This window comes from Manis pentadactyla, chromosome 5, assembly GCF_030020395.1.
Source record: "Manis pentadactyla isolate mManPen7 chromosome 5, mManPen7.hap1, whole genome shotgun sequence".
NCBI classification, from domain to species: Eukaryota; Metazoa; Chordata; class Mammalia; order Pholidota; family Manidae; genus Manis; species Manis pentadactyla.
Window position 1 is genome coordinate 147,465,208 of NC_080023.1, and position 15,163 is coordinate 147,480,370.

At 50.3% G+C, this 15,163-nt stretch overlaps 1 protein-coding gene across 3 annotated transcripts; it reads left to right on the top strand.

Moving 5' to 3' along the window:
* Nucleotides 1-2,511: 2,511 nt before the first annotated feature.
* LOC118912267 (UPF0764 protein C16orf89-like) lies at nt 2,512-13,829 on the top strand. Of its 3 annotated transcripts, none has more exons than XM_057502780.1 (4): nt 2,512-2,847; nt 9,078-9,212; nt 9,849-9,953; nt 13,489-13,829. In XM_057502780.1, exons 1-4 carry the CDS (start codon nt 2,640-2,642, stop codon nt 13,584-13,586), a joined length of 546 nt encoding a protein of 181 aa, XP_057358763.1. In that variant the 5' UTR covers nt 2,512-2,639; the 3' UTR covers nt 13,587-13,829. The 3 variants fall into 3 exon arrangements, with proteins under 3 accessions (XP_057358763.1, XP_057358764.1, XP_057358762.1); XM_057502781.1 differs by lacking the exon at nt 13,489-13,829 and adding an exon at nt 10,391-10,557; XM_057502779.1 differs by lacking the exon at nt 13,489-13,829 and having other exon boundaries at nt 9,078-10,192.
* Nucleotides 13,830-15,163: the final 1,334 nt, after the last annotated feature.

Genomic DNA, 15,163 nt, shown 5'->3' on the forward strand with positions numbered 1-15,163 from the left:
GAGCAGATATGTACCCATGGGAGTAATGGGCAGACAGACACCGTGGGGTGCCTCATTATCCCCAGTTCCCAGCAAGACCTCTGCCTTTTGTTGTGTGGGTGTTGGGGCAGCGGGGTTGTGGAGGCTGGAAAACATGCCCTGCCCACTCAGTCCGCCCGCTGGAGGGAAGGGGCTGGGGTCTGAGACGTCGGCCTCCGGGCTCCATGATCTTGGGCAAGTCAGTCTTGATCAATTGGATTTACTGCCTGTAAGTTAAAGGAGACATCACGCTTCAGAAAGCCCCTCCTGCTCTGATTATCTAAGAGGCAGAGGACCAGGTGCCAGGAGTAAATGCCTGCCTTCGAAAGATGAAGTGCTGACCAGAAAAGAAGTTGGGGTCGTTTCTCCAGGGAGAAAGGAGCAAAATCCACCACCAGCCATGGCTGCTTCCCAGCTGGGCCCGGCCTGTTTGTCCCGCCTGCCCACTTGGCATACATGACATATGAAATCCTCTTCCAAAAGTGGGAGGCTGACTGCTGACAGAGTCAACGATGGTCAGAATGAGACTCAGGGATTGGAATTCCTGTGACTCCTTATACAAGCTATGAGACAATAGGTCACAGTAAGTCACTTAACTCCCCACCTTACGAGCTTCAGATTTTTTTTAAGGTATAAGAAGAGATAAGACTGGTACCCCCACTTCAGGGTTGTTGTAAGGGTTAACAAAGTGATGATAGTGACAAGCTTCACCTGGAACATTTGTTCTTAATGGTACACCCAAAAGGGCCAAATGTGGTTGTTGGAAAGGGGAAAAAAATTATTCTTTTGATGTATAAAGCACAGATATAGATACAGTATGCTGTACATCTGCAGTATTAAAATTTCATGGGGTTTCTGCACAAACACTTATGCATGAGGAACCCTCATACATTGCTCATAGGAAAGTAATATGGTGCAGCCACTGTGGAAAATAGTTTGGCAGCTCCTCAAAAAGTTAAAAATAGAGTTACCATATGATCCAGCAATTGCATCCTGGGTATGTGCCCAAGAGGACTGAAGACAAGTTTGGAAACAAAAACTTGTAAATGAATGTTTATAGCAACATCATTCACAATAGCAGAAAGGTGGAAACAACTCAATGTCCATCAGTCAATGAATGGTTATAATGTGGTCCAGCCATACAAAGGAATGAAGTACTGGTCCATGCTATAATGTGGATAAAACTTGAAAACATTATGCTAAATGAAGGAAGTCAGACACAAAGGTCACATAGTGTATGAGTCCATTTCTGTGAAATGTCCAGAACAGGCAAATCCATAGAAATGGGAAGTAGATCAGTGGTTGCCAAGGGCTGGGTGAAGGGAAGAGGGGAATAGGGAGTGACTCCATAATGAGTAGGGGTTTTGTTTTGGTGTGATAAAAATGCTCCAGATTGAGACAGTGGTGGTGCTTGTGCAAGTTTGTGACTATACTCTAAAAAGACACTTTCAAATGATACACTTTTAAAGGGAATTCCATGGCATGTGAATTATATCTCAATAAAACTGCTATTTTTAACTGATCAGGGAAAAGAAAGTCTAAAAAGGCAGGGAGTGGGGGGCAAGAATGAAGTTAAAATTTGAGAAGTGCTGACCCTAGAGGCTGGCCACAAGACATGTCACATGCACATACTGGTAGTATTTATATATTTTTACAGATCTATAATCTGTTACCTAAAGCCTTTGGGCCAGGCATGTTTCTGAATTCAGAATGTTTTGGATTTTTAAAAGGAAATATGGTGCACAGGTAACCATCCTGGAAAAGTTCAGGACAGCAGCCAGTAAACCAACATTAACATTTCTGCAAGGAAACAGATGTGCTTTCACACTGAGCGAGCTAAATGAGGGCACTCAGTCTTCCCTGTCCAATACAGGAACCACATGTAGTTAGTCTGAGTAGAATTGTGGCTCACGTGTAAAATCCTCACTGAATTTCAGAGACTTAGTATGAGAAAACTGATATTTAAAAAAAAGAATGTAAAAAATTAGTCATTTTTAGATTGATTACAAATCGTAATAGCAATATTTTGGATCTATTGGATCGAATAGAACAGATCCTTAAAATGCATTCTTTGCTTCTCTTTGCTTTTTTAATGTGGCCACTAGAAAATTTTGAAGTGCCCACACAGCTCATCTTTGCAGCTCACACTCTGTTTCTCCTGGAGAGATGCCATTCTAAGGAATCTTCCATCAGGTCATGCAGCTGTGCCCTCAAATGAGCTTATTCCAAACTTACTTAAAAAATAAAACGAAACAAAAAAGTTTGCGCTTTAGTGCTTTTGGATTTCTGGATTGTAACTGCAACTGCTAGATCAAAGATGTAGCCTGTGGGCCTGGAGAATCAGGGTTGAGAAGGAAAGTGGGCCCCCACATCCCTGGCCTGTGGCCAGCTGGCTCCACATCCAAGGCTGGCCAGACCACTGGGTCCCTCAAAGCCAGTCACCCGCAGCAGCCCTTCCCAGAGCCCTCTGCCCAGGCCACCCCAGGCTGCTGGGTCAGCTCTGCCCAGGCCACTGCCTGCAGCTCAGCAGGGCAGTGGGGAGGAGCAGCTCAGGCGGAGGGCATGTTGGGGCGGGCTGACGGGGCTCAAGCACTGGACCAGTGGCAAGCAGACAAGCAGCCATGCCCAGTCTGGGGCTCTTGCTCGTGTTCCTGCTGGTGACAGTGCCCCCACTGCAGCCCTTCTCGTTGCCACCACCGGACACCCCAGAGGGCAAGGCCGCCATTGCAAACCTCGTCCTCTCAGCACTGGAGAGAGCCACCTCCTTCCTAAAGAAGAGGCTGTCAGAAATCAACCTGGATGGTGTGGTAGGGCTCCGAGTGCTGGAAGGTGGGTGCACCCTCTTTTCCCTGGACTGGCCACCGGGAAAACCAGTTCTCAGCCTGTCACCTATCTGGTCTTCACCCCTGGGACCTGGCCACTTCCACTTCTTGGCCCCCAAAGAGCCAGCTTTGTCTGTAAGAAAAGAGGGGCAAGGGGCAGCTTGCTCCTTTTTGGGGGTCTGGGGCCTCACTGTAATCAATTTTTTTTAGAAGCAGGAAGGATTCAAAGGCCACATGAGAAAAGATTTGAATATTATGATTTTCCCTAAAGGAAATGATCTGTTTGATAGTCCCTCCTCCTGACATGCCATGAACGAGGTGCATAGACAGAGTGTGTCCTTTGAAGGAGTATTTATGGGAAGGCTACAGACAAACGGGGGAACCTCCAGATCAGGTTCCAGCCCCACTCCCCCCACTTGCAGCCAAAGCCGCCTGAAAGCTCAGAGAAAAAAGCTAAGTGTTTGTTCAGCTTTAGGGATATAATATCTCCACTGAGGGGGCTGGAGTCAGGCCAAGGCAAACAGAGAGGCACCCTACACAACACACTTCCAGTTAACGAACCCCTCCCCAAAGGCCACTCTGGCCTAAGTGACAAAGAGTCGACTTGGTATCAGCCTAAGGCTCTGTCTGCCCTGCTCCCCACTCCCCGCATTACGTCCTCTGCATGGCCAGTTGCAGCTTTCTGCCCCCTGCCCACCTGCACTCCAGTCCCAGCAGGAGGAGGGAGCCTGGGACACATCTGCTTCTGTCCCTGGCCTCACTGCCTGGTGGCCTCCTGGTGTTTCCCCACCCACGATCCTAGTCCCCTCCCCTCCAGGCCAGGACCAGCGTTTGGCAACACACACGCCACTGTCTCCTTCATTCAGGCCCAGCCCTGCTTCATGACTCCTCTGGAAGTTAATAATAATACAAAACATGCAGGGCCGGCCTCCCCATCCAGCACAGGATATTTCTGGGGGCCCACAAAAAGGTTTTAATTTCTCTTAAGAAGAAATAAATGAGCTTTTAAGTCAAAGGAAATGCTTTAAATGACACGCATATCCATCTTTATACCAAGACATTCATCAACACAATCTTCAATGTGTATTTTTTTAGCGGAGGAAGGACCCACAGAGGGTTGCAGTCAAGATGGTGGCCGTGCTGTGACCATCTGGAGGCCTGACCAGGGCAGCCCGACCTGCTGTTCTCCCTCACAGGCCTGGCTGGTGGTGGGAGGCCTCAGCTCCTCACCACGAGGGCCTCTCCATAAGGCTGCTTGAGTGTCCACACAACCTGTGGCTGGCTTCCCCTGGAGCAAGTGACCCAAGAGAGGAAGGTGGAAGCCTCACTGTCTTTTACAGTGAAGCCTAGGAAATCCACACCATCATTGCCCCAGTTTCTTATTGGTTTCACAGGTCCACCGCACTCGAAGTGGGAGGGGCTTGAAAACCAGCTGGCTGTCACAGCACTCACTGAGAGTCCCACCTCCATCCCCAGCCTCCCCCAGAGAGAGCGATGGGGTTCCTCTTCTGAGGGGGTCCATTTGTCTCCTGGGTCCTCTCTGCTTGGATTAGCCGGGTGGACACTGACCCTAAGAGATCAAAAGTTCCCACCAGAAGCTTCCACCAGCTGGGAGAGAGTTCCAGAAGGTGGCCAGAGCCGCCACACAGGCAGGGAGCAACCGGAACAAGGCTCAGGACTCATGAGACCACAGGGGTCTCCCTGGTGACTGGGGCAGCCCTCTGGATGCCACCATGTTAGCGCTCCATCTGCTGGAAAAGCCAGGTGGTCCAGAACAAGGCTTCAGAACCAGACTGCTGGGGTGCAAGCTCAGGGATGGAGCCAAGCCACAGAGGGTGTTAGGGAGCCCATCACCCCAGAAGGCTTGCTCCTCTGACAAAATTCTCTACCTGAAGGCCGATGCCCGGCCTCATCTCTCACCGTCTCAGCCCTGATGCTCTCCCTCCCATCCCCTCTCTTTCTGGCCACCTCTTGACCTCCTCTCCCAACCACGACCATTCTCTCCCACCCCTGCAGGGCCACTGCCAGCCTACAGGGCACCTTTAAGAACATTAGAAAAAAAGCTTCCTTTCCTCAAGTCACTTGACTGCCATCTGCTGGAAAATTGTCTTACTATACCAACACATGGCAAATTGTGCAACGTCCAACCTGCCCCACAGTACAGAGGCTTCCCACCCTGAAATTTGAATACCTTCCTTTTTTTTCCTCCTGTACAGTGAACCCTAAGTCTCCCTAATTAGTACTAATAGCTAAGCTTTATTAAATGCTTACTTTGCACTGCAGAGAATGCTAGGTCCCCTCTACACATTAGGTCATTCATCCTTACAACACCGCCCCCTCCAAGAAGTACCTCTATTTTACAAATGAAGAAAGTGAAATGGAGAGAAATTAAAGGAGACTTTCTCTAGTCATCCAACAAAAAGTAATAGAGCCGGGATTTGAACCTAGGCCCACCTCCAGAAATCAAGCTCTTAACGCCACCTTCTGTCTCTCTGGCCCCATCCCCATCCCCCAGCTAAGCCCTACAGAGGCCTAATATCCAGTAAGCTCAGCACATTCTTTTCCCTAGGAAGCTGGAGGAGGCAGAGAGGCTCAATAAGCATTATAACTTAGGATAATTTTTCCTGTCTAAATGGTTTGTCAAACGGAACAGATGAACCCTGTTCCCTCCCAGTGCAGCTAAAAGGCATTCAGGAGTTGCGGGCCTGGGACCCCCAGCTACAGCCGCTGAGCCTGTACATGGGGAAGCTGCTGGAAAAGCTGGAGCCACTCCTCCACAGATCCATTTTCTACCTCAGGCTGAGTGACCCCACGTACCTAAGAGGTGACAGCAACGGGAGAAGTCCCACTTCTTCAGGAGCACAGCATCTGGGGATGTTTACTAAAATGACCCAGTGCAGCTCCTCCCAGTGCAAGGGCGGGCCTGGGACCATCTGTGACCGTAACCCAGAGCCAAGCACCAAGCAGGCCTCAGGCCAACCCTGGGGGGTGTTCCGTCATCCTTGCCTTCATGCTGAGATGGTTTCTCCTGCCCACATGAGACACGGGAAGGAGGGAACATGTCTCCTCTCGTTTGTTCAGCTGATGCCCAGGCGTAGGGACCTCCAGCCTAGAATAGAAGGGAGGGTCTGGTCTGTCTCAAAGTGGGGATCTCTAGCCAGTAAGTCATCCCTTTGCACAGCAAACATTAGCGTGACTCCCTTTCTGCAGTGGTGGTCCCCAGCCTCTCCCGGGCCTGCCCCCTAAGACCATCTCAGCCCATGTCATGCTGAAGATGCCCTTGACTGGGCATCTATTTTGTAAGAGCTCTACTTTCTAACCAACCCAAAGGAGGCAACTAACCATTTTTAGGGCTTAGGCTTCCATGGGATGCAGTGGATTTGGTCAAAGCCTGTCCCAATACAGCTCCTATTGATTTAAAACAAATGTTTTCATAAAAAGAGCTTCCTATCAAATGCAGTGCCCATCAGGGCAAGATTTAGAGCCCTGAGCAGACACCCAGTGCAGTCAGAGCTGCCCAGGAGGGACACCCGGTGACTGGCTCAGAACCAGGGAGCCAGGGGTGGTTACGCATGGAGTGGCCCACTGCTCCTGGGTCTCTTTCCCTGACCCATCCTCTGCCAGAGTTCGAGCTGACCATCCAGCCCGGGTTTTGGAAGCTCCCATGCACCTGCACCCTCACCAACACCTCCTTGGTCTATTCCACCTTCGAGACTCAGGACTCCTTCTCAAAGGAAAGCATTGACTTGTGCCTGGTGCAGCTACTGGGAACCAGGTGGGTCCCCTGCACTTGCCCAACTTCCCCCAAATCCAAAAAGTTTGCTTTTTGCCAGCCTTCCTGTCCCACTTGCTTTCCAAGTCCCCAAGGTCTGTGCAAAAGCAGGCCCAGCTGCCCCGACAACACTCTCTCCCACCCTACTCCCTACCCAAGGCCATCAGCCTGGTGCAAAGACCTCCCAACCCCTGCTTCACCCTCATGTTCCCCCACTCCTGACTTGTCTTCCCACACAGAGGGATCTTTTCAAAACCCACATCTGAACATCCTACCCCCATATGTATGTACCACCCCATTTCTCAGGACAAAAACCCCAACTCCTCCTGCTCTCCCAGCTCCCTAGGCTCCACCAGTCCAGCCCCTGGGGCTTCTTGTCAGACTCTCAAAGGCAGGCTCCCCAACTTCTAAGCCCTCGCCTTTGCCCCCACAGGTGTGTCTGCAGGACCTCTCCCCATGCCCTTCCCCCCACTCCGCCACTCCTATGCCTACATACCTCTCTCACACTTCAAGGCCAGCTCCAGCCCCCTTCCTCCAGAGCTTTCCCTGAGCCCGCTGCCCAAAGCTGGCCACCTGTAGTGGGCTGACTCTCCTAGCACCACTTTATGGCTCTGTCCCCTCACCAGGTTTGGAGAGCAGGACTAAGCCTAGTTCAACTCACCATTTTATCCTGCTGGGCAGTGGGCTTGAAGCAACTCCCCAACTCACCCAAGGTGCAGGGAAGCATGGGCTGAAGGAGAACCAGGTGCCTGGACCTCATCCTCTCAGCATCCTTCAGAAAACTGGGCCACAAAGCAGCTGGGCTCAAAGAGGGGCTTTTCTCCCTGTCCTTTTTATGGGACAGTCCTGGCACTGGGGAATGGGCATGCTGGGTGAAGGCCCCTAGCTGTCTGGGTTCATGGATCTGCTGTTTAGGGCAGTGCTGGAGAAGACAGTACTTGGGGGTCCCATGGAGCAATAGGAATTCAAAGCCCCTGTGGTTTCCCCAACCCATTAGAGCTCCAGCAACACCTCCCCAATTTAGCAAATCAAGTCACAGGACACCTGTGGCTTATCTGGCATCCTCTTGTGCACATGTGGAACCTAAGAGGTTCTACTAACTGGTGGGACCAGGGAAGACTCTGCCCCCGGGCTTTGTTTAGAACACCCTTAAAAGCCTGGAACCACTCTCCCCCAGGACGGATAGCAGCCAGCCCTGCAGGCTCTCAGACTTCTGCAGGACACTCATGACCAAGCCCAGCTGCTCAGGCTACTGCCTGTCTCACCAGCTGCTCTTCTTCCTCTCAGCCAGAATGGTAAGTGTCTGGCATAGTCAGCCCATGCCCCTGGAGAAGGAAAGATAAAAGGAGCTCATGGCAGTGTGGTTTTGCATACTACACATCAGGAAATAAACAGGTTTTAGACTCATGCTTTGGACATCAGGAGGGAGAAGTGAGAGCAGCCTGCCTTCATTCCCCATAAAATTGAACCAAACAGGGGCAGGGATTTGGAATTCTGTTGGACAGATAGCTCTGCATGCTGTACTGGATCATAGGGCATCAGAAACACAAGAGAGAAAGTAAAAGAAAAAAAAAGCAGAAAGAACTCAATAAACCACCACAAATGGAAAAGGACTGAGAAGTCTGTAGATAGCCACTTGCAGAAAAACCAAAGCAAGATCAAACTGGCCCCACCCACATCTTTCTAGTGACCTATGCTCTTCCAAGCCCAAGAGCTCGAGCTTTGCTCAATAATAATAATTTTTAAACATATATGTTTCTTTATATAGAAAGGCAAGTTTCATTACCTCTATTCAAAAATATTTGATGTCCAGAAATTCTTAGCTGAGAAGGGACTTGCTGTTGCTCTTTAATAGATTTTTAAAAATCATTATGTATTTACAAGCCATCACAATCCAGTATTTTTGTAGATACAATAAAAACCAAATTACCAGGTAATTTATTTTGATTATTAGATTCGACAGGTAGAAAGTTACGCTGACATGCTGCTACAGAAGTTTCTAAAGGCTGTTTTCATCTCCTGTCCTTTCTGGGCTCAGAAGCTGCCAGGGGTTTAGGCTGGAGTCACAATGTAATGACAGCTAATGGCTTAGAGCGCCCTCTAGTGTCGGGCATCAAGTAGGGCACTTCCTAGGAAACGTGCTCACCTCCGGGGCAGCTCACAGAGCATGGTCCTTTTCCTGAGAAGACCCTTGAGGCTCAGAAAGCTTAACTTAGCTGGCTAAGGTCACACGGCTTCTGAGTGTAGAGCTGGGACTCCAATCCAGCTCTCTCTGAGCCCCAGTGACAGAGCCCTCAGAGGACGGGAGTGTGGATGGGGACGAAATTCTGGGAAAGGGGGATAGACCTGCCCCAAACGCAGCCACTTGCAAGACCATCTCAGAACTGCGGGTCTTTTCCTGTCACAGAGCAGGTATCTGCTATCTGTACCACCAACTTCTTGTCTCCTGTTGTTTGTGTCCCCAGAAGGGATGCACGAATGGGCTGTTCCCCCAGAGCCAGCTCTACATGAATCTCTTCTGCACCAACATGTGGCCCTGAACCGGAGAGCTGAGGCCATCGGATATGCCTACCCCACCCGAGACATCTTCATGGAAAACAGTGGGCCTCAGCGTTCCGCTCTAAGGACAAAGCAGCAGGGTGTCCCTGGTTCAGGCATGTACACACACACACACACACACACACACACACACACGCACACGCACGCAGTAGGGCCGCCAGATTTAGCAGATAAAAATAGGGGTTGCCCAGCTAAATCTGAACTTAAGATAAACAATGAATACACTTTTAATATAAGTATATCCCAAACACTGCATGGGATATGCCTTTTAAATTTGTATTTGCTTATCAGAAATGCAAATTTAACTGGGCATCCTGTACTGCATTTGCTACTGTGTGACTGCTTTCTGCCCCCAAAGGCTGACCAAGTGACAGACCTCTGGACTAACTGCCTAGCTGACCAGCAAAGAGACCTCAAAGCCCTCGAGATGAGGCATAAAAGGGTGTCCAGATCCCTGTGCTGACCCCAGCTCTCAACCAAGGCCCTAAGTCTAGGAGCCCCTGCTCACTAAGGCAGAGCCTTGGGGCTGCCCCCTTCCAGCCATTGCATGAGTGCCCACCTCCTGGTGCTGCCTTACCCTGATGGCAGGAGGCACCGTGGTGACCTTGAGGGGTGAGAGCAGGTGAGGCTTGGTGGTGGTGGGGAGGCTGCAGAAGGTTCTCTGTCTTTGCTTCCAGTCATGTTCTGTGGAATCGGCGGCTTCTCTGACTTCTACAAGCTCCGGTGGCTGGCGGCCATTCTCAGTTGGCAGAAGCCACAGGGAGGATGCTTCAGGAAGCCTGGTGAGCAGCACTGGGAGAGGGAGGGTGGTGGAGGCTGGGTTTCTAGACCAGGTAAGGAAAGGATACAGTGGTGTTAGGGACACGGTGAGGGATTTGCAACACTTATGTGCATGCATACACATGCAAATACACACACGCATGTAAATGGGGTCAGAACTTTGGAATCCAAAACTTCACAGGACAGGAGACAGCCCTGTGGGAAGAGGTCAGCCTCCTACACCTGCATTAACAAATTCCTTCCCTCAGTGAGAGTATTCCCTGGGTATCTATATGTGTCAGACATTTCTCTAGGCTCCAGAGAAACAAAGGCCCTGAGGAAAAGAGGCAGAAATCACTTAAATAAACCAGTTAGCAACATTATTACATGTTCTGATAAGGGCTCTGAAGGAGGTAATAGACTGAGAAAAAAAGAATATCATGGAAGATTCTTTAGGCAGAGTGGTCATGAGGAGATGTCTGAGAGGAGGTGACGTAGAAGCAGAAGTGGGTGCATAGAGAATGCAGCCCCTTTCCAGCCATGTGACCCTGGGCAGCTGGTCCTTGTTAGAATAAGTCAGTTCACCTCTCTGAGCCTCAATTTCCCCATCTGTAAATAATTGAGCAAAACAAATTCCCTTCCTGAACTATGAGGAGTAAACATAACACGTGTGAAACCAACTGGCCTGTGTGGGGTACACAGGAGGCTCCCCATAAATGCTGAAGCCTGGGATGTTCAAAGAAGCAGAGCTCTTGCAATAAGATGGTCTGTTTTTAAACAGAGGGGTTTATAAAATGAAGATTCTCAGGCCCCCAGACCTACAGATCCAGCAGGGAGGGTAGGTCTGAGGAACCTGCATTTGTGACAGGCTCCTCTGGCTATTTCTGATGTGAGTGGTTGGGGGATCACAATTTGAGAAATCATACGAACATTAAGGCTGTGTGAACATCTGTAGACAAGTGCTGAAAGAACCTTCTGGAAGAGCCTCCAGTTTCAAGAGAAGACCTGAGTTGCTTGAGGTGTTGTGAGGGGCAGAGGTTTAGGAAGTAATGTTTAAAGATCTTGAGAAGTCAGTTCACCTTTCACTCTTGTCTCAGCTGCTGAAGATGAAGAATTATCGAAAACCATTCAACACCAACAGTATTTTTTGAGAAGAGTGAAGAAATGAGAAAAACAATTTATTGGTAATGAACATACCCCAGGGACATTCTTGGCATGAGACTAAGACACACTAGGAAGGCTACACACAGGTCTGCTTTAATGGAAAGCAGGCCCCAGCCTCACTGAAGGGGCTGGTGGATGGCCCTCTGTGCTTGGGAGGTGGAAGGAAGGGTAGGAGTCCCTGACACCCTCCTCTTAGGAAGAGGGAGCCCAGGGACATTATCTCCAGTGGAAGGGCCAGGATAGAGAAGTTTGAGTGCATTACTGAAAATCGGAGGGATCATGCCCCTCAGTCATGGTCTAGTCAGGGAAACAGAACCCACACCAGGAAGTCCAGCAGAGGGAATTTAATATAGGGGACTCATGTCCAAAGTGTTTTGAGAGCTGAAAACAGAGAAAGTGGGAAAACTCAGAGACTGACCACTGCAGGGAGTCACTGCGCACCCAGGGGGCAGAGCTGGAGGGACTGTGGGAGGAGTGGGGTTACCACAGCCTTTGGGAGCTGGACACAGAGGAGACAGAGGCACAGGGGAGAAATACCCAGCTTCTCCCCTCCTTCCTGTTCCTGCTGTTGGTCAACCCTGACTGGAAGCTGGTGTGCAAGGCATCCTGGGGACTGTATTTGGAGGGGTCAGTACACTATGGTTCAGAGCAAAGAAGGGCAGGGAGGGGATCTTTGAACCAGCACAATCTCAGTGGTCACATGTGCTGATGTCTCCAACTTATACCTGTTGTCCTAGAGCCACTATGAATAGTGGCTCCTTTCCTCCTAAAAGGGTCCTGGTTGAGAAGATAAATTATGTGGTCAGCCCAACAAGGTAGAGAAGCTGTGACTAGGATATAATCATATTGGGAAGGGAAGGAAGGCAAGACGTAATGGAAGGGAAGATGGAGAGGGATGCAGAGAGGAAGAGAGATGGAAGATATTTGCTTTCCTAATTTTTATCAAAAAAATTAATAACTTCAAGGCAAACACAGAAAGGGAGGAGGAACAGCCAGCTCACAGAGTAGATGTCCAGCATATGGTGGTGAATGATTCCAGCCAACCAATCCTCCATCAATGCCTCCCTGGCCTCACCACCTACCTACAGGTAGACAAGGGAGAGGCGTGGAAGCACAGATCCAGCAGGTTCGTTCTGTAGCTGCTACCAAAGGTAGGGCAGAGGAAGAAAGAGAAGCTCTCAAGAAATTAGGCCTGCCTGACACAGGGAGCTGGGGCTACTACCTATGGCTGGGTGGTAGGGGGCCTGCTGTCAACTCAGTGGAAAGATTTACAGGTGGAAGCTAGGACCTTCCTGAGAGCTGGAAAGAGAAATGCTGAAATTCCAAAGCCCAAGGTCCTTCCTGGGGCCCCTGTAGATTGACCAGCAACTTAAAAAACTGTCCAGGAGGAAGGAGCATGCTCTTCCCTTCACTTGCGATGCACACCCGTGGAGCAGGGTAGTCGGGTGAGATTAAGAGATGGATTCGAAGACATGCCCCTTCAAATCTGCTTCTGCTCCTTCCTCACTGTGGGGGCCACTCAGCCTCTCTGAGCCTCAGTTTCCTCATCTGTAAAATGGGGCCTAAACAGTACCTCCTTCACAGGGCTCTTGGGGTTAGTATCAGATCATTGTGCAAGGCACTCCCCATGGCATTTGGCATATGGCAGGCCACTGATCAGCATAGACTACAGGGTTAATAATTAGGCTCTTTGGAACCTGCCTTCTCCCTCCCCCCAAGGGGCCTGACCAAGGTCCTTCCTTCACCAAGCCTGTGAGGGCGGAGGAAAGTCTGGGTCCCTCCACTAGCCAGACAATAAAAGTGGGTGGCCCTGTTTGAGTTCAGAAAACTAAATAACATCTAAGGGGTTCTTGTCTCAGGCTGGTGCTCAGGGTCACATGGGCAGGCCCAAGGCAGCAATGAGGGGGCCATCGGGGTCGAGAATTAGGATGTGGGGTCACCAGGCCGGGAGCTCAGGTCCGCTGCCTGAGCTCAGTTTCCCCATCTGTCAAATGGGGCAATAAGGTGCTCTTCTAGAAGGTCTCATGCAGGGCCTGGGAGCAGGGAAGACAGGAGCTGGACACATGTGTGGCCTCAGAGACCACAGGAGCAGGGCACTGGAGCATGGACCACCCCACAGAGACACCCCCTGGGAGGGGGTGGCCCGGCTTTGTGTCCCTGTGTTAGTTAAGTCACTAGGTGGAGGTGTCACAGGTGGGGAGGCTCCAACTGGCTGAAGATATTTCTCCAAAGATGGGAGCTGTTAGCTGCCCCCACTTACAACAGCTGGCAGATGGGTTCCCAGCCCAGCAGAGGGGATTTGCTGGTACCAGGCTGGCAGGGGTGTAGCTGAAAAGCACTCATGGTGGAACTACGGGCACCACCCAGAAATGACAGAGGACTCTCTCTTCCCAGATGGCTGCTCCTCCCACAACACAGCCATGGCCCTGGGGGCCCTGGGGGGCTTCCTTTACGCCCTGGCAGAATACCTCCCAGCACAGGGAGAGCTGTGACAGTCCACACCGGCACCTCCTGCCAGTGGCTACAGACTCGGGCTACTCCACACCGGCCGCTGAAAGATGAAACAGACACCCCGCTTCCTTCCTTAAGTCCCAGGCACCTGGGCTACACCCTGAGAAGGAGGCAGCTGTAGAAACAGATGACAAAGCAGCCCAGCTTAGTCCCTGGGGAGCAGGGCCAGGGAAGGGGGGCCAGATGGACCCAGGAATGGAAGCAGGTGAATAAATTTACAGTGCATTTAATGGGGACTTGAGTCTTGTTTCCCAGCCCTTTGGATGACCTCTAGGGCTGTTTCACGCCTTCTACCCACACAGCATTAATTCTAAACAGACCCATAAACGAGTCTTCAAGGTGATTTGCTCAGATGTCAACTGTTGCCTCCTTCCCAGTGGGATTCTGGGAATAGGGTCTCTGAAAGTAGCAGTTCAAGTCATGACCTAGAACTCAAAATATGTCCACAAAAGTCAGTGCATAAAATCTTTATATCCATTGTAGAGTTCTACAGGATCACTTGTCGCATAGCGTCATGGTCACGCCATTTTACAAAAGACAGTGTAGCCTAATGGTTAATGGTGGGTTTCTGCACCCAGGCTGCCAGAGTCCAAATCCCAGCTGTCCCAACTAATTAGTTCTGCGTGCTTTGGCAAAGTAATTTGTCATCTCTATGACTCCATCTCCTCATAAACACCACTGGAATAGTTGTAGCACCTACCTCAGTATTGTCTCTGCCGCTGTGGGTACTAATAACAGTCCCTGTAAAGTCTTAAGTGCCAGGGAAGCGTTGCCTGTGGGCACTTGTCCCGCAGCTGTGGGAAGGGGCTGCCAACGCATCCCAGCTTGTGGTTCTTCCCTCCTGTCCTGCCTCAGTGTGAGTTTATCTAAAAGTGCCAGCTGGAGCTCTGACACTAATCTAATGTTTGAGAAAAGACCTTCTGGAACCTTACGGTGGGTCTATGTCCTCGCTTAGTACTGATTTCAGGCTACACGCAGACAGGTGTCAAAATTAAACTCCAGGGTAGAAAAACCAGCTAAAAATCTGGTCCTTGGGCTGGGACACTCTTTAAATCCATCAATCTTACTTTGCCTTAAAGTGGAAAATAGCTGCTGATCATCCTTATGTGACAATCTGGTCATATTTGAGAAACCGAATTAAAATACCCTTTGCTCCTTTGGCACCTGACTGAATGGCCTGGTGGTGGGAGTGGTTCTTCTAAAGCTTTCTGCTGGCAGTTAGTCTCCATCTGATCCTCTTGGCAGCTGATCCTGGATGCTTCCCGAAAGTGCTCTTAGGTTGTCAGGCTCACGGGAACACTCTGGGTTGTGTTGGTGGGCTTGGTTGCTTTGGAGGTGGTGGTTTTCTTGGGGAACCAGGGGCCACAACTTAATACCCACTGGGCACTCCATATGCTTCAGGATTTCTGCCACATTGTCTCACAAACACACGCTCACCAAGACAGGCACAGCACCCAACCGGATTAGGGGGCTTCTGCCCCCCTCCCATGCTTCCTGGACCTGGGACGGATTTGTCATGGAAGCTGACAAGACACCCATACATTTTTAGAAGTCTTTA

Excerpts from the sequence above, each read along its gene's own strand:
- LOC118912267 (XM_057502779.1), top strand. The coding sequence starts at position 2,640 with ATGCCCAGTCTGGGGCTCTTGCTCGTGTTCCTGCTGGTGACAGTGCCC. Across the intron at positions 2,848-9,077 it reads AGGGCTCCGAGTGCTGGAAG|AAGGGATGCACGAATGGGCT; the intron begins GTGGGTGCACCC and ends TTGTGTCCCCAG.